At 33.6% G+C, this 18814-nt stretch overlaps 1 protein-coding gene across 3 annotated transcripts in view; it reads left to right on the top strand.

Moving 5' to 3' along the window:
- The first annotated feature begins 3874 nt into the window (after window positions 1–3874).
- Window positions 3875–18814, top strand: part of LOC138318680 (kinesin-like protein KIF16B) — a 31597-nt gene continuing 16657 nt past the window's right edge. Inside the window, exons 1-21 of one of the 3 annotated variants that reach the window (XR_011207904.1) lie at window positions 3875–4472; window positions 6073–6142; window positions 6575–6697; window positions 9186–9302; window positions 9676–9708; window positions 10106–10158; window positions 10426–10541; window positions 10965–11034; window positions 11538–11610; window positions 11923–11990; window positions 12346–12446; window positions 12859–12981; window positions 13381–13478; window positions 13797–13871; window positions 14076–14129; window positions 14286–14345; window positions 15174–15293; window positions 17384–17435; window positions 17789–17926; window positions 18079–18164; window positions 18638–18729. Coding sequence is in view for 2 of the 3 variants with exons in the window: in XM_069261278.1 (XP_069117379.1) it covers window positions 4426–4472; window positions 6073–6142; window positions 6575–6697; window positions 9186–9302; window positions 9676–9708; window positions 10106–10158; window positions 10426–10541; window positions 10965–11034; window positions 11538–11610; window positions 11923–11990; window positions 12346–12446; window positions 12859–12981; window positions 13381–13478; window positions 13797–13871; window positions 14076–14129; window positions 14286–14345; window positions 15174–15293; window positions 17384–17435; window positions 17789–17926; window positions 18079–18164; window positions 18638–18729 (1769 nt within the window). In the remaining variant the exon portion in view is untranslated. The remainder of the gene's footprint in view (window positions 4473–6072; window positions 6143–6574; window positions 6698–9185; window positions 9303–9675; window positions 9709–10105; window positions 10159–10425; window positions 10542–10964; window positions 11035–11537; window positions 11611–11922; window positions 11991–12345; window positions 12447–12858; window positions 12982–13380; window positions 13479–13796; window positions 13872–14075; window positions 14130–14285; window positions 14346–15173; window positions 15294–17383; window positions 17436–17788; window positions 17927–18078; window positions 18165–18637; window positions 18730–18814) is intronic. The other 2 variants (XM_069261278.1, XM_069261279.1) reach the window with 2 other exon arrangements.

Raw genomic sequence — 18814 nt, 5'->3', positions numbered from 1 at the left:
ACTATCCAAATGACAATATTGAAAAAAATCAATTCGATTCAATATCATAACATATAGGTTTGACGAGTCGTCGTCTTCCAGGGAAGTCGTCTTCCAGGGAAGATGTTATCATCCAAGCTGAAATGTCTCGTTTGATAAACATGGCGTTTTACGACACATATGAGGTTTCCACCGGCTATTGTGCGTGATTTATCGCTCACCTGCATGGACAATAAATTAAAACGAATACCTCAAACTGGTCGTATAAATAAATCGAGACTTGCTAAAATGCAATATTTTTTAAAAAGGGTAAAATGGTATATCAAGAAAATGGCAATTGCAATAACCTCAGAAACACGTCGAGTACTAGATAACACCATGTATGCTGTTTCACCGTATCCACTGACGCTGATTGTCAAACTGACACGCAATCAAATAGACAGAATTACGGAGAGTGATATTGATTGCAAAATACGCATCGATATATAGGACTCGATCAGCAACTTATAGCCATATTAATATTTCAGGTAGGGTATTATCAAATCATAATGCGGTACACGTTGATGAAATTCCCTTGATAGTCTCCACTTGTTATGCATGTCTAATCCCTGATTTCATTAGCTTTATCTGGGCGTTGTCACCCTATGACACATTTACTGCTAAGCTACTCTTGTCTACAAGAAGATGTTCACGCTGTACTGGCCATTGTGTTGCTTTAATCGGTGGTCACATGACTTGAATACTTCAATTTCATCAATAAATAATTGCTACGTAGAAAATATTGAGAGTTCCCCTGGTGGTTACAATGATAGGATTAGAATTTGTCAACTAAACCTACTGATCTCATTAGCACACTGTCTAAATCCGCATTCTATTATGGAAACAAGCACATCGTTACATGAATTCAATAGCTATATCATTCCAATGGAAACGTGCAGGTTAGAAACCGATCTCATGAAGTGGAGTGTCTATTATGAATCAAGTGAGCGTAATCCTTATATTGAAACCAGACAATGAATATTTTAAATTTGTAATAAACAAAAGTACGATGCATCTCAATATTCCAAGGGTTATTATCACTATGGTTATAACTACACCTGGAATATTTCATAGCAAAACTGAAGGCACTGTGTGCGACCACATATGAGAAGGTAGCTTGGTCCTTAGTGGAACATGTTCATCAAAAGAATTGACTATCATAAAAATGAATATACCGATACACTGTTTGACTGGTGGGCGTCGATGTCTCGTAATCGCGAGATTTAATCGCGCGCGAAATAAGTTACGTTTAGGTCCATGTCGTTAACAGTAAATAAACACTAATTTATCGGTCTGTAATTCCTAATTTACAATATAACCTATTATAGTGTGAATATGTGTTATATACCAGATGCCGAGAGTTGTCTATACAAACAGACAGATCTGCGCTGTACATGATGCATTGCCACATGTAACAAAAAAATGGAGGTTGCAGCAGGACAAAGTAAAGTCAGGAATCCTAACAAAGTAATTGATACAATAGACTACTATACATGTATGCTACACTGATGATGCGAATTATTTAATCCGAACAAAAGACATTCAGCAGTCATAGTGAAGGTTCCAGGTACATTTGTGTAATATCCAGTGACCGATGAAGTCAACGGTGCAGAGTAAACAACAAAAAGGAAGGCAAAGGCAACGATCTAGACTAAAGATGGTATTCACTGGAGTTATATACGTACTCCTATCACTTCGTTAGTATCTATATGATCATGTATTAAAGAAATTACAGGTGTTTTGTCTTATCTTTACTGTAGGGAGGAATCCCTTCTAGATAGGGTTCGTATTTACAACAGTCCAGGGATATGTATTTTCGACAAGGTCCAAATGCTTTTATTGCAAGACCGTAAAGATTTTTTTTTTTATGTATTTTCTAAAATCATTAGTATTTGTCTAAACAGTACTGTTAAACAGCTTCGGCAGTTGAGTAAATTTCTCGGCTGTCACGTCAAAGCTAGATCTCATGGAACCTTTTATTAGTGATGTAAATATATTCATTCATAGAGGTAAACTTCCACAACTATACTTAACACAATTCGCGAAAGTTAATCCAAATGGATATTTAGTTAAGAAAAAATAAGAATCAACGAAAAATCAATATCAATGTATATCAATATTGAATTAAATCGTTTGTTTGTAAACAGCGAAGGAATACTTCATGTAACACTGTAAGATGTTCTGCACTGTATCAGGGATGGGTTCAATTACATAGCAATGTAATTAATTAAATTACATATTATATTTTAAAATTACATAACCATTACCATAACATGTATTTACAATATAATTAATTAAATTACCATTTTTGATTACTTTGTGCGCGTAATTAATTAAATTACACATTACTTCAGTTTATACTAAAAAACCATACACAACTAGTAGGAATGTCATGTACTGTTCAATATGTAAAGAATAAATGTATATGTTTATTTATGTGGTAATTAAAGGTGTACATCTACTAATACTTTAAATTCCAAAATATTTCCCATAAAAGTCCTACTATATGTATTTACATTTCCCATTTCATCTGTCAATGCAATCGTGTTGAAGTACGTATATATATGTACATTTAGTTTTTAGGTTACATTTGATTATCATCAGAGTTTCAAAATTGTTGTGCTTATATCTGATCAGAAATGTTACATGCTATGGATGTTAACCAAAGACTTTGCCACCTTTCGAATTAATATGTACATAGACGTGATTGAAGTCAGCCCCAATCTGATATAAACCCTGTTTCTATAGAGTTCGTAGAGTTTTATCCTCGATATTCCTGAGGTTACTATCACTGACGTTATATCCATCCCTGAACTATCTCACAGTAAAACTGGAGATAATATGGAAGACACACGTAAGTTGTTACTTTAATGTTACGTTCCTTTGTATAACGGTACACAGTGGTTGACCCTTTGTATAACGGTACACAGTGGTTGACCCTTTGTATAACGGTACACAGTGGTTGACCCTTTGTATAACGGTACACAGTGATTCACCCTTTGTATAACGGTACACAGTGGTTGACCCTTTGAAAACGGTACACAGTGGTTTGTTGATGTTACGTTCCTTTGTATAACGGTACACAGTGGTTGACCCTTTTTATAACGGTACACAGTGGTTGACCCTTTGTATAACGGTACACAGTGGTTGACCCTTTGTATAACGGTACACAGTGGTTCACCCTTTGTATAACGGTACACAGTGGTTGACCCTTTGTATAACGGTACACAGTGGTTCACCCTTTGTATAACGGTACACAGTGGTTGACCCTTTGTATAACGGTACACAGTGGTTCACCCTTTGTATAACGGTACACAGTGGTTCACCCTTTGTATAACGGTACACGGTGGTTGACCCTTTGTATAACGGTACACAGTGGTTGACCCTTTGTATAACGGTACACAGTGGTTGACCCTTTGTAAAACGGTACACAGTGGTTGACCCTTTGTATAACGGTACACAGTGGTTGACCCTTTGTATAACGGTACACAGTGGTTGACCCTTTGAAGTTGGACGTCGCTCTCTGTAATCTTATAATCTACAAATGAAGTCTCTTCAGGCCTGTGAATGGTCAGTTATTTTTCTCTTTAACTGTCCCCACATTTACAATGAGATAGTCCATGGATGGATATAACGTCAGTGATAGCAACCCTTGGAGTATCGAGGACTGTAGTTTCATAATGGCTAAAAATGTTTACGATGTGGTAGATATATAATATCAATTGGATTTATTTATTTGTTTATATTAAATATTTTATTTATTATTATTGTTATATGGAAGTATCTTTGATAAAACTAACACAAACCAATTCCTCTCGATGATTTGAGAAGGGCAAATTTTTGGTTGATGTACTCCTAGCATAAAATTTTGTTCTTATCTGTTTAGTTTCAATTTCCGTTCTAAAATGTGCTCTAGGATGGCGAAATATTTGTATGTGGTAAGCCTAGTCAAATTTGATAGATTTGGTCAATCATTTTTATATGAGAAGACATAAAAAATGTACAATTTTTTTGTAAACAAATTTGATGACAGTGACTTTTGTGTTAAGTTTTATTTAACTAAACTGTATTGTTAATCAGACGAATACAATGTAATTTTATATACTATGCTGTTAACATCAGCTTATAAATGTGAATTGAATTCAACAACAAAAAAAGACTCTTGAATGCCTATCTTTTATTACTTTAAATTTTCCCGCTAAAAATAGTGTTGCATGCTAGTTCTATTTATAAATTTTCTTGTGATTCCCCTTACTTCCGGTGAGCAATCACTCATGCGATTCAAAACATGGCGACAGCAAGCTGTCGACGCCTGGGATTTCTCCAACAAATACTATGTTTACTAGGTGTTTCCTGCGGAATATAAATTCAATTTTATAAATTTGAAGTGTAAATATTTTGGTAAATATGACTTCTGTGAAGGTAGCCGTGCGAGTCCGGCCCTTGAACCAAAGGTAAGTCAATGCTCTTTTCCACAAGGTAAAAAAACTTATCGCACTCAGGCGATTATAAGTCATCAGAGATGCCAAAAGCTGTGTCTATACGGCCCAGATACTGTCACGCGATCGCAATGCATCGAGAATGATGACTGTCACGAAAGGGATATGTTGTCAGATGTAGATGTTGGTTTTCTGTGTTACATTTTCGTTTTTACCCTGTTTTACCTGTATTGAATATGTAGGACATACAGGTCTATTGACACCTCCATCAGCATCAACATACAGTATATATACACAAGTACATGTATATAACCTCAACAGCTGTGCAGTGATATTATGATTCAAGCCGATTAGCTAGGTTACATATATTGTATCACAAGTTATATATAGCCTTTAGCAAGGCAGAACGGTGCATGCATATCTTATACATGCTCATAATTATATACATTTATATCTGGTTAATTAGGGTTGATCAGATCTAGATTTACATATAGTATATACACCAAAGTAGTTGAATATCAACCCAGTGGTTATAAATTAAGAAATCACACGTAGCTTTCGCAGCTGGCTCCTTGATGATATATATTGGCTAATAAGGAATACAAATATAATGAAAAATTAGGAATTTGTTTCCTGAATTGTTAAAGAATCAGCTTATATTCAGCATTGCAATGCATTATTCCTTATATACAATGTAGCTATTAAAGGTTAGGGTGAGGGGTTGATTAATATTGTAGTTATAAGTTGACCTTAATATTATTTATCACATTTCTGATTTCACAGCACTGATGCTATGAGACGCATGTACATACCTACTCTAAACCCTGAAACCTAATCAGGGCATCCAGTAGACCCTTGAGAGTATATCTTTGACTCCCAAAAATGAAATTTGACTCTTGAGTTGAAGTATGTGACTAATATATGTCATATATGTTTTGACTCTTCAGATTTCTGAGGTATTCTGATAATTGACTCCTGAATCTGCTAAAAGTCAAGGGTCAACTGGATGCTTTGCTAATTACTATAGCGTACAAGATTATACATGTGCACCACTGCAGCACTTATACAGAATACAATGTAGATGACTGATCTTGCATGAACATGTACTACACAATAAAAAAATTATGAAATAAGAAGTCAGGGAGTTATCTAGGTTTTAGGTATTAAATTCCAGACTTATTAAGAGAATTTGATTAAGCTTCCATAATAAAAAGTGTAGTTTATCCTAAAATATGCAGAAGTTATAACATAAATTTTGAGGAAATTTGCAAACAAAAGTTTTTAAAGCATTTACTTAAATTAATCAAATAAGTCACAGAGGAAATCGAATTCGAAATAGTGTTACAAAAACGGTAATTTTTTAGCCAGAGAGGAATTTATTCAAATTCCTTGAGGTGAAAATTACCCTGGCATAAACGGTACCGTAGTTTATCTGACCCACAGATTGATCCCTGGAAGTCAGTGTCATTAAGTTTTAAAATGATAATTGAGTCTGAATCTATAGTTGGTTTATTGTGGTATATGTATATAAATTCATGAACATGATTTAAGTCTAAAAACCCATTAAAATGAATATACATGTCATCAATAATCGGCTACTTCATTGTTTTTGCAGGGAAAAGGACATGGAAAGTAAATTCATTATTGCAATGGACAAGAAAAAAACTACCATTGTGAATAGAAAGGTACATGGATAATACATTTTGATGAACAAAACACTTGGAGTTGCTTGCTATATATTTACGGCAAATAGTTTTCTTAAAGTCTTTGGATCCTAGAACTTTAATTAATTGTAAAACTAAAGAATTAAAAATAAAGAGACAATTTAATCCAAATTGCAAGTTGTGTTACCAGTAGTGATATCTCTCAGGAAAGTTTTGAGCAGTAATTAATGCTGTGATAGCTAGTATATATAGATCTGCATATCGCATCCTATCGATCCACTTGAGTTGGGTTTTTTTCCAGACTTACATGTCCATATATAAATGAATGTCATGTTATAATCACCATGTAACACTAAACTCTCTGGTAAGTATTTCTATTGCTATATTTTATGGAACAATTATATGTGATTTTCTAATTCTAATAGGTCTTTAATCAATTACGATCTCCTACAGGTGCCAGAAACAGGAGGGGAGGGTGACCATGCCAGGGAGAACATGAGGCTGAAGGAGTTCACATTTGATCATTCCTTTTGGTCAGTTCTTCGGTCAGACTCCAACTATGCTTCACAGGAAGAGGTAAGAAAATTGAAAGTAAAACATTTATAGTAAAAGTTGAGTATTTTAATTTATTGACTTTTGAGAAATGAAATGTCAATGTTGATTTTAAGTGAAATTATAAAACCAAATAAAACCAAAATATATTTAAACATTTCAGTTATATTTCATGCAATTTTCATTTTCAGATGCTATTGTAAAAACATACAATGACCTAAAATGGATGCATATATAAATATGATTCAGATCCTTAAAAGCATCAATATATCATTGAGATAGAGGGAAATGTTGGATGAAATACCGTCCATTTTAAATGATCCGTAACAGATCAACATCTTTATAAAAACTTTCGGGTAATATAAACCTGAGTTGTATCATGTGACTTGACATTGGCAATATCCATATAGATGGTTGTTTCCCGAGTTACATCCCATGGTCGGTATTGGTGATATCCATACAGATTAATTGGAATGGATTGGAACAGCTTGAAACTTCCGAGCCATTTTCAACATGTACATGCGAAAAAGCAAAACATATACTGAATTATCCAACAACTTTGCGAATACAATTTTTGTGAAAGACAGTAAATATGGAAAGTTTTAAATGTGGAAAGTCAAGGATCTCTGGGGACTTCAAGTTAAATTAGACAGATGGACCAATAAAGGTCCTAGGAATTATTTCTATACTAATCTGGATGATATGATTAAATTTAACTATGAGGCAAAAATAAATAAAAACATAGACTTTTCTACAAAACTGGTCAAAAAGAATATTCCCAATATTGGGTGATATTACAGTCATTAAATCATTAGCTGTATCTAAGCTTGTTTATCTGTTTATAATTCTCCCCAGCCCAGATGTCATTTATTTATAAAGAGACTGAATAGAGTTATCTACTCTTATCTTTAGGGAAGCTTAACAGATAGGGTTGCTAGAAAACAGATATACAGACTAAGAAGGAAGGAGGACGTAGCATGATAAATCTAGAGTACCGTAAAAACTTGTGTAATTTGAGCACTTTTTCTGTGCAAAAATAAAATTTGAAGCTTGGGGTGCGCAAATTATATTGATAGAGGAGTTTTAAAAATTTTACGGGGGAAAAATCTGTCCATTCTGAGGGACTGACGATCTATGAATGTTGAGGTACCGCTCTGTGTACTTCATAAAATCTCTAAGCTCAGTTGGATAAGTATAAGAGACTAACAAATTAAAGTTCAGCTGTGTGGGTCCAAATATTACTTGAAGTCTCTAACAATACCTATGGAAGTGGTCTACAAATTGATAACTTAGATAATGAATGTTATATATAAACAACTCTATAATTTCACCAAAAATAAATTTTGTAGATTTTTTTACTGACATATTAATTTAAAAATATTGTTACTCCCCAGGGAGTTTTTGTGTTGTCTGTATGGTATAATTCTCTTTTCACTGTCAATAGGAAATGTGTCTTCTATAAAAAATGATATAACCTGCTTGGTATCTTTAATGTGAAAGATTTGTTGGATGCTGATGGTAAATTTTATACATACATTAAGTTTGCAATCTTTTCAACTTCCATCCACCATTTACATTATATGAGGGTTTGAAAATGGCAATGACTGAAATAAATAAAAAAAGTTTTTCCTGTTCTTAAACAGGTTTGAATACACCCAATGACTTATTAATCATTGAAAACTTTATCAATATGATATTGAAAGATATAACCCGATAATAGAACTACATGTATTCATAAAACTTTAATAGGCTCATGTAGGCTTTCTATAACAAGAAAATATATACGGTATATACAAAATGGAATTGTGTCTTTGCATGATCTTGAAAAAGATGATATATGCAGGTGCAAGAAAATATAAATAAGGATTACTTTAAGTTCAGGATTACTTTAAGTTCACACAAAACTGCTATGGTAGCATTACAGAATTCTACATCATATACTGCCAACTATTGTATTTTTATTTAGAATTAAGGTTTTAGATTCTGCCCCGTACACTTTCTGCAGGGAAGAGAAAGAAACCTAAATTATTACAATCCATGTCGTTTTTTAAGAGTGTCCTTGAGTAAGCAAAGTACACCATGAGTTAGGATTCTGGATTCAAGAAAAAACTCCTCTAAAAGTGAATTTGTCTCCAATTTCAATTATACTCATTGCTATTGTACTGTGAATTGTATTATTATGCTGAAAACTAATAAAAATATTTCCCTGAGAAAAAAAAATATCGAAAGTTAGGATGGTGGAGAAAAACATGTTAAACACTTTAAATTCTTTTTCTTATAAAAAAAAAGAGCAGGTTATGGACCATACAACTTAAAGATGTGATTGCATATTATGATGATGATGGCCTGGAGGACATAAACTCTCTATGTTAGCAGCTAGCTGTATAAGTGTTATTATAAGATAAATATAGTGTAACTATTCCCCTGTAACTATCATTTGATAAAAGTTACTAATCTAATTTCAAATCTAGCCACATATTTGCTATAATTTTATTTTTATTTCTTGTTTTAGGTATTTAAGTGTCTTGGGCTTGATGTAGTTGCCTCTGCCTATGATGGCTACAATGCGTGTGTGTTTGCATATGGACAGACTGGATCCGGGAAAAGCTACTCCATGATGGGAAGCCATGTATGTATCATTATTGTTTATCAGTATTTAATTGTTTCCATGGTAACAGTGTTTTTTATAGATATTATCTGTTGAATTGGCTTGGAGAGAATGCATCGATAGGCATCACACACATTTAATGTTTAAAAGAATATTGTAATAAAAAACTTACTATTGATTTCATGTAAAAATACATAATTCGGTAGATGAAGTGTTAAAATTGTTATTTATAATTGTTTGTAGTATTAGTGTCAATACCTTATACATGTACCTGTTAATTTATTCAAGTTGATGGTAATATTTATTTTGAATCTTCTAAGAATGGTACCTTTAATTGACACCATGCAGTGTTTATATGCAGAAGTCATTATCTGTAAATGATGTCATTTTGCAGGACGATCCTGGGTTAATCCCGAGAATCTGTCAGGTAAGAATCATATTATATAAGTAGTTAATTAAATAGTTACTGGTTATCCCCTACATAAGTCCACCTATTGGTAAGTTTTGTTCATTGTCTATTGTCAGTATTCTGTCAACATTTTATACAGATAAGCAGTTTGATAGTCAAATGATTGTAATTAAAGATTTTATGTAAAATTTCAAAAGATTATGATTCGAAAATTAGCTGGTTCCATTAACTTAGTTTAGTAGTTTATTAGTATAGACTCATACATTTCCACTGATGCCATCATAAAACATATATGTTGTTATGTTGTCTCTGTACAATTTTGTCCATAAGAAAGTTTTTCATTTAATTTTTTTTTTCAAAGACTGTTTTTGACTGGAAATTTTGTTTGAATTATCAATTGATTTTAATCTATTAGGAGTTATTTTCGAGAATCACCGATGGAGATACGAGTTTTAAAGCTGAAGTAAGGTAAGAATGAACAAAGCACACGACAGTTTATACACATATATTCGACCTCTTGTTATACACAATGTGTATCTGGGTGTAATAAAAGAATTGAATTGAATCGTGCACAGCAATGATGACTGTTTGATAAAGGCATATAATTATTAGATTCTATTTAATATCAATAATGAAACAAATTCATTTATCAAAGTAAAGGATGAAACAAATCCATTCAAGCAACAAACAATATGATTATAATATTCTGAAAGTGTTTATTATGTCCTTTAACAGCTACCTTGAGATTTATAATGAAAAGGTCAGAGATTTATTGAAGCACTCGTCTGCAAGCAAGCCGATGCATAGTCTCCGCGTGCGTGAACATCCAAAACTAGGACCTTATGTACAAGGTATATATAACGTTCACCTAGCCCAACGAAAGTCATGCTTATAGATGTACTGCTACACCACATACATTCATAACATATTCAAAACTCTTTTAAACCATATTTCATAATGTTATATGAATCATTCTCAATCACTGCAGATGTATAGCTATATTGTTTCGATGTCTCATTGTTCTACTACCAGTTGATTTAATTGCCATACAGATACTGAAAATAGTGCAAATATATTTTGGTGTAAAACTTTTGGGCAAATAGCACTAAAATATGTATGTTTATAAGTTTTATATGCAGTATACATTTGTAATTGAACTCTTTCGATCTTTATGTAAAAGCTCCATACTTGTATTTTTTATAAGCCCTCGACAATCAAGCTAAGTTAAAAATCCAAAGCCAGGTACTCTCCTCATGTTTTGTTCTTTATTCCAGATTTGTCCAAACATACTGTCTGTGATTATGATGATATTAAAGCCTTGATGGACAGAGGAAATTCCATCAGGTAATGGGACTACTGAACTTCAGCCTCTCAGTCTCAAAAGAGTTATTTTGAAAAGTGCATATAACCAACAAAAGATCATTGTCATGAGATGATGTCAAAGATCAGAACTGTCATCAGGAAACTACTTTAAACTCCTGCTGTAGATATTTTCAATCATTTTTGAGAAGTCCAAATTTACTCAAAACTCAAATTATATAGATTTTATTTTGCCTCTAGGTTATCATTATCAATTCCATGACTGATTCAGAGACAAAACAGCTGACTGGTGGCCACCTTTTTTTAAGCTTTTTCAAATTTTCAAGAATTTAACTTAAAACTAAAAAAAATAAATCTCAGTGGTTATATAATTTTTAGCAATCTGGTTGCAGGGTATGTATATGATTCTGCCATTTCTAAATATAATGGATCCAATTTTCACAATCATAGCAATATCCTGCAAAATTGCAAAAATATCATACCATATCACCCCATGTAAACATGATTTCTTCCTTTTCTTCTTTCAGGACCACTGCAGCCACGAATATGAATGACACTAGCAGCAGGTCCCATGCAATATTCACCATCGTGTTCACTCAGGTAAATTATCGGCATATATACATATTAAAGATTCCATATTCAGGTTTTTTTTTACGCTTTGTTAACTGAATGTACAATGCACTGCTGTTAAATAAGTGATTCTTGTATCACCTGCAGATAGGCGACAACATTTATGTACAAGATACAATGTATCACCTCTACACGTATATCAGTGTTAACATTGCAAACAAAAATTTCTTTACAATTTTTCAAGTTACACTTTTATGTACATGTACATGTTTTAATCACCCAAAAGAATCATTTTCACATTATTAACATGTAAGAAAACATCTTTTGTTTGATCATTGACAGGCCAAGTTTGCCAATGATGTTCCTTGTGAAATGAGCAGTAAAATACATTTAGTTGACCTTGCTGGCAGGTAAGACTATTGTGATTACCTTAATCACAATGGTAGCTTGCTATATCAAATTTCATTATAAACATGATAGTACATGTTTATCAAATGTTATTTTGTTGTCAATGCGTCTTTAGGGTAATTGATTACCGATTTCAGCAAATTCTATCACAATAAGATTCAAATCAAGAGAACAGTGGACAATTCCTTCATAGACTAAGTTATCTTAACGAGTAAACAACATATATATATTTAAACAATACGCTCTGTATTTGAAATATATGAAATTGATTTATCACAACTCAATAACAATACGTCAAGCATGTGTCCATGTCCATAACTTGTTGATCTGTACAGTTTTGTCTAATGTTGGTTGTAGTGAGCGAGCTGACTCCTCAGGGGCTACGGGCCAGAGACTTAAAGAAGGTGCCAGTATCAACAAGTCACTGGTCACTCTCGGTTCGGTCATCAGTGTACTCGGTAGGTCAGCAGCATTTACTCGATAAATTTGTTTATGAACAAATTAAAACTTCAAAGTTAATGATAACTACTCCTATTCTATATTTGTATAATACAGATTTACCTGCCCTTGTGATTAGCTATCGATTGTAATGTCATGTGCTTGCAAGCATAATGTCATACTTTTCAAAGAAAATAATATGAATAATGACATCACAATGGATACTTACCCGTATGGGAGGCAACTCTGTAATATATATAAAAACAGAATAGATAAGTATCGATGGATGTAATGTAAGTACATGTATCCTGCTTCTACATGCATTTTGCCATCAGTCATGGTGCATGTTCATTTGACTGAACACAAATGACCAGGATGAGATCATTTTATTGCTGTTTTCTGTACCTGATCCTGTTGTTATTTCTATTACAGCTGAGATTTCAGAAAAGGGAAGTAAGTCTGGGAAATCCTTTTTCATTCCGTACAGAGATTCTGTCCTGACTTGGCTTCTTAAGGACAGCTTGGGAGGAAACTCTCGAACGATAATGGTAGCCAGTGAGTATATATTGATCTGTAAGGTTTTACCACAAAAAGAAGAAAGCTGCACTATCAATTTAGGTCCTAAGGAAGTCCTGTAAATACCTGGTTCATGTTTCATCTGTACTCCTTTTAAATTAAATGCAAGAACAACAAGAACTGAATGTCTGTGATTTTTTTGAGGAGCATTTCTGTTGTAGGAAAGCAAATTTTGCATATTATCTTTTAGTTGTCCCCTTTAGAAAAATGAGGATGTCGAGCAGTTTGAGATGAGCTTAACCACATTTTTTTCGTTCACATTTATTAATTAATCAGGATATAAGCGTTTTAAAAATTGTAGTCCTAGTTGATTAGTTTTCAAAAGAAAAACGTGAAGAACCGAACTGTAATCTATTTATATCTTACATTCTTTTGCAGCAATATCCCCTGCTGATGTCAACTATGCAGAAACACTGAGTACACTTCGTTATGCTAACAGGGCTAAAAATATCATTAACAGACCTACTGTGAATGAGGTAAGAATATCATAGACAAACCTATTGGTAATTGATTTTATCCTAATAAGGTGACAATGTATACAGTTGTCTTCCTTTGGCACAATCGGGATGGTTACCAGGACATAGGATATGTAGTTTTGTATTACTCATTTCTTTTATCAAAAGTTAAGATTGAAATAAAAAGAAAATGATATAACATTTGTAAAAATTGAAGAAAAAAAATATTGATATGGTATCAAGGGTAATATTTTTTTGGTCATTTATAATGACATCATAAACAAAAACAAAAATAGATAAAAGCAACAAGTGTGTATCAGATTGTTTTTCTCTACCTAGGATCCAAATGTAAAACTGATTAGAGATCTTCGTGATGAGATCAACAGACTGAAGGCTCTGCTTGGTGGCAATATCGTAAGTCTTGTCATTAGTTCAATTATAAACAAGTTCAATAATAAACAAAATGGTGTTATGGCAGATATGTTGCTTATAGTGGTTGATAAAAATTGAAAACAAAATATATACTTGTAATAATACTGATGCTTATTACAATGGGAATATTTAAAATCTTCACTGAATATAATTCTTAATGAAAAAAATCATTGTCTTTATTTTTAGGACAATATTTCAACTCCGAAAGTTCAAGAAAAGCTACATGAAAATGAAGCAAGGGTAAGCTTAAACTTTTTACAGTTCTTTGTTTTTATGCAATTATCATTACTTTTAATTTAACAGATATCCAGAATTCTTGTATTTATTTGAAACAAATTAAGCAAATAGATAAAATTGGTAAGATTGAAGTATTACAATTCATTTTCATTTCCTTAGGTAAAAGTACTGACAGAAGAGTGGGCAGAAAAATGGAATGAGGCTCAGCATATTTTACAGGTATGTTTAACAAAGATAAAACTCATTTTCACCAATCACTGTAACTATTAGATTAAGGATTAAGATAAAAAAAGATTATTTGTAAAGTAATATTTATACCTTATACTGCCAAATATATTGTTGGCAAGTTAATAATGTTATCTCTTTTGTAAAAATAAAAACAAAACTAAATATGAAGACACATAGTCTAAGAGTAAGCACAATAAAAAAAATAAAAATTGATATTAAAAACTTCTTATCATAGAATTAACCAGTAGTTCTACAGACATTTCCTCGAGCATTTACTAGACTAATAAGTACTAATTCGATATTAAGATTTAGGTATGCTAAAATCATGTATCCTACAGAACTAGGCTGTCCAACTGACTGCTGATTTTGAGCTTATAGCAATTCTTAGGTAAAACGCTATCAAGCCTGTTTAGATAAATAGGTTGCATGTTCAAATATGTTGAAATTATTAAACAATGTCTACTTCAAAATCAAAAGTCATAGATGGGAATGATTTCCATGTTCTGTTTAAATTGAGTAAAGGTAAAAGGTGTCAAATTCATTTGCTTTTTTATTTAATGATTCTCTCAATAATCAAAAGACAGATAGACTTTTTGCTGGAAATCAAGCATTTAAATGGTATTTATATAGAGATATCTTGGCTTATGACATATATCCAGGGATGAATATCAGGCCTGTTATAAGAGAAAGGAGCTTGATATCATCGGAGCATCAGATGCTTGTAACATTGTATACAATTTTTGATACAGAAAGTATTTCGTTAACATTGTGTATTTAACAACTTGTTTTTATAGCTTCCTATACTCTGTTTGTCTTCAGGACCAGACACTAGCTATACGTAAGGAAGGACTTGGTGTGGTACTAGACTCCACACTACCTCATCTGATTGGTATAGATGATGACATCCTCAGTACAGGCATTATGTTGTACCATCTAAAGGTAGGTTAGTAGGCCTGCATCAGAGATGTGGAAGCCCTATAGTAGCCCTATCTATTTGTGTATTAACATTATGTTGTACCATCTAAAGGTAGGTTATTAGGCCTACATCAGAGATGTGGAAGCCCTATAGTAGCTCTATCTATTTGTGTATTAACATTATGTTGTACCATCTGAAGGTAGGTTATTAGGCCTACATCAGAGATGTGGAAGCCCTATAGTAGCCCTATCTATTTGTGTATTAACATTATGTTGTACCATCTGAAGGTAGGTTATTAGGCCTACATCAGAGATGTGGAAGCCCTATAGTAGCTCTATCTATTTGTGTATTAACATTATGTTGTACCATCTAAAGGTAGGTTATTAGGCCTACATCAGAGATGTGGAAGCCCTATAGTAGCTCTATCTATTTGTGTATTAACATTATGTTGTACCATCTAAAGGTAGGTTATATAGGCCTGCATCAGAGATGTGGAAGCCCTATAGTAGCCCTATCTATCTGTGTAGGTAGGTTATTAGGCCTGCATCAGAGATGTGGAAGCCCTATAGTAGCTTTATCTATTTGTGTATAAACATTATGTTGTACCATCTAAAGGTAGGTTATATAGACCTACATCAGAGAGCTGGAAGCCCTATAGTAGCCCTATCTATCTGTGTATTATCATTATGTTGTACCATCTGAAGGTAGTTTATGTAGGCCTGCATCAGAGATGTGGAAGCCCTATAGTAGCCCTATCTATCTGTGTAGGTAGGTTATTAGGCCTGCATCAGAGATGTGGAAGCCCTATAGTAGCCCTATCTATTTGTGTATTAACATTATGTTGTACCATCTGAAGGTAGGTTATATAGACCTACATCAGAGATGTGGAAGCCCTATAGTAGCTCTATCTATTTGTGTATTAACATTATGTTGTACCATCTGAAGGTAGGTTATTAGGCCTACATCAGAGATGTGGAAGCCCTATAGTAGCCCTATCTATCTGTGTAGGTAGGTTATTAGGCCTGCATCAGAGATGTGGAAGCCCTATAGTAGCCCTATCTATCTGTGTAGGTAGGTTATTAGGCCTGCATCAGAGATGTGGAAGCCCTATAGTAGCTTTATCTATTTGTGTATTAACATTATGTTGTACCATCTGAAGGTAGGTTATTAGGCCTGCATCAGAGATGTGGAAGCCCTATAGTAGCCCTATCTATCTGTGTAGGTAGGTTATTAGGCCTGCATCAGAGATGTGGAAGCCCTATAGTAGCTTTATGTATTTGTGTATTAACATTATGTTGTACCATCTGAAGGTAGGTTAGTCAGCCTGCATCAGAGATGTGGAAGCCCTATAGTAGCCCTATCTATCTGTGTAGGTAGGTTATTAGGCCTGCATCAGAGATGTGGAAGCCCTATAGTAGCCCTATCTATTTGTGTATTAACATTATGTTGTACCATCTGAAGGTAGGTTAGTAGGCCTGCATCAGAGATGTGGAAGCCCTATAGTAGCCCTATCTATTTGTGTATTATCATTATGTTGTACCATCTGAAGGTAGGTTATATAGACCTACATCAGAGATGTGGAAGCCCTATAGTAGCCCTATCTATCTGTGTAGGTAGGTTATTAGGCCTGCATCAGAGAGGTGGAAGCCCTATAGTAGCCCTATCTATCTGTGTATTATCATTATGTTGTACCATCTGAAGGTAGGTTATATAGACCTACATCAGAGATGTGGAAGCCCTATAGTAGCCCTATCTATCTGTGTAGGTAGGTTATTAGGCCTGCATCAGAGATGTGGAAGCCCTATAGTAGCCCTATCTATTTGTGTATTAACATTATGTTGTACCATCTGAAGGTAGGTTATTAGGCCTGCAGCAGACATATTTTTAACAGGGTATCTTAAAAGGCCAGTTATGTGTTTTAGATACTCAATAAAAACCAACATAATTTAAAATTTCTAAGCCAGTCAACTTCTCTGTTTAATAGTATTCTCATAAAGCTTTTAGTTTCTCCATTGAGTTTTTTGTATTGTCAGTACATGTATGACATAAAAAGAGAAATGTTTGAATTTCACATGTACATTGAATAATGAAGTTTTAATATGTTATTTTACAGGAGGGTAGCACCATTGTCGGAAGGCCTGACTCGGAGGAAATGCCAGATATCGGTGAGAATTTCAACTAAATATGAAGCGCTTTTTTATTGTTATTTATCAAATGTTTAAGTGCAATAATTAAGGATGTCACTGTGGATGATGTCAATTTAACAAAGATGTAGACTTACATGTAAATATTGAAACGGATCCTATTTATTTCTACTTTGAACAATTATAACTGTTTGGATAGTCTGGGATAATTGTATAGCAGATTACAGGTCGCTGTATTCACAATTTTATTGGCGGTATTTACTGGTGTCTTTTCTTTTCGTGGGCCAAACTTCCATCACATTGATAACCTACAAGTTAGCAAAGATATCATCTCTTTAATAATTACAATAATCACATGTTGAAATATTTAACAGAGATCGCTGGAATAGATGTGGAAGAGAATCACTGTGAGATTGTTCACAAAAATGGGGAGGTAACTCTGTACCCATTACAGGGTGCCATGTGCTCCATCAATGGTACAGCAGTGACAGAGCCAGTCAAACTTACTCAAGGTGAGTCTGTGCTTTGTGTGGTTATTGATATATTTTCAAGATGTCTGAGTATGAGGAATCATGATAATATTTAAATCTCACTTTTCTTTAGAAAGATTAATGTAAATCCAAGCAATAGAACCTGCCACATTTCTTTACATTATGTGTTGTAGGAGCTGTGATTTTGCTTGGCAGGACAAACATGTTTCGGTTTAACCACCCAGCTGAAGCAGCCAAGATGAAACAAGAGCTGAGAAGTGTAAGGTTCAGATTTGTTATCTTTCCTGTTATAGGGATGATATTATACTGTGTAGACCTGATTATATATTATCAGGACAGTTGTACTAGGTCATACATGTGTGTTTATATTAGTTTCAATGTCAGTCTTGACCAACGAAAAACTTTTTAACAAGATCAAATTGAAAATTAAAAATTAAATCCTTTAAGTAAGGACAAATTACATCTAAGTGACAGCGTTTTGATTACTTGAATGTGTGGACATGAACAGATAAGAAGTTGCCAGCCCAACCACATGGGATTATTCAGCTGTTAGTGTATAGCTACTAGTAACTTTAAGACTCCTCATGTTCTTCTGATCAGGTAAACAAGAGTGGACTATGTATTATAAATAAGGTGATCTACAATTGCTTGAGAATGGGTAGAAGAAGAATAATGTTTGTGTAAAATGTTGGCTGTTCCAGTTTGTATTCAATGTTGATTGTTCCCTTCCAGTGCGGTTTGAGTTTGTCCCGGACATCACTCCTTGGTCACTCCATGACAGATCTGTACAAGTCTACAGAAAATCTATCCCTCCTGGCTGCTGGGTACGTTTGCTCAATTGATGGTGTTCAGACTAGAATTTATTAGTGAAGTAAACACATGCTCTTTGTTTGTATCCTAATTTTATGT

This window comes from Argopecten irradians, chromosome 3 (genome assembly GCF_041381155.1).
Source record: "Argopecten irradians isolate NY chromosome 3, Ai_NY, whole genome shotgun sequence".
NCBI classification, from domain to species: domain Eukaryota; kingdom Metazoa; phylum Mollusca; class Bivalvia; order Pectinida; family Pectinidae; genus Argopecten; species Argopecten irradians.
The sequence above is the reverse complement of the archived record's forward strand: the minus strand, read 5'-3'. Positions and strand labels throughout refer to the sequence as shown.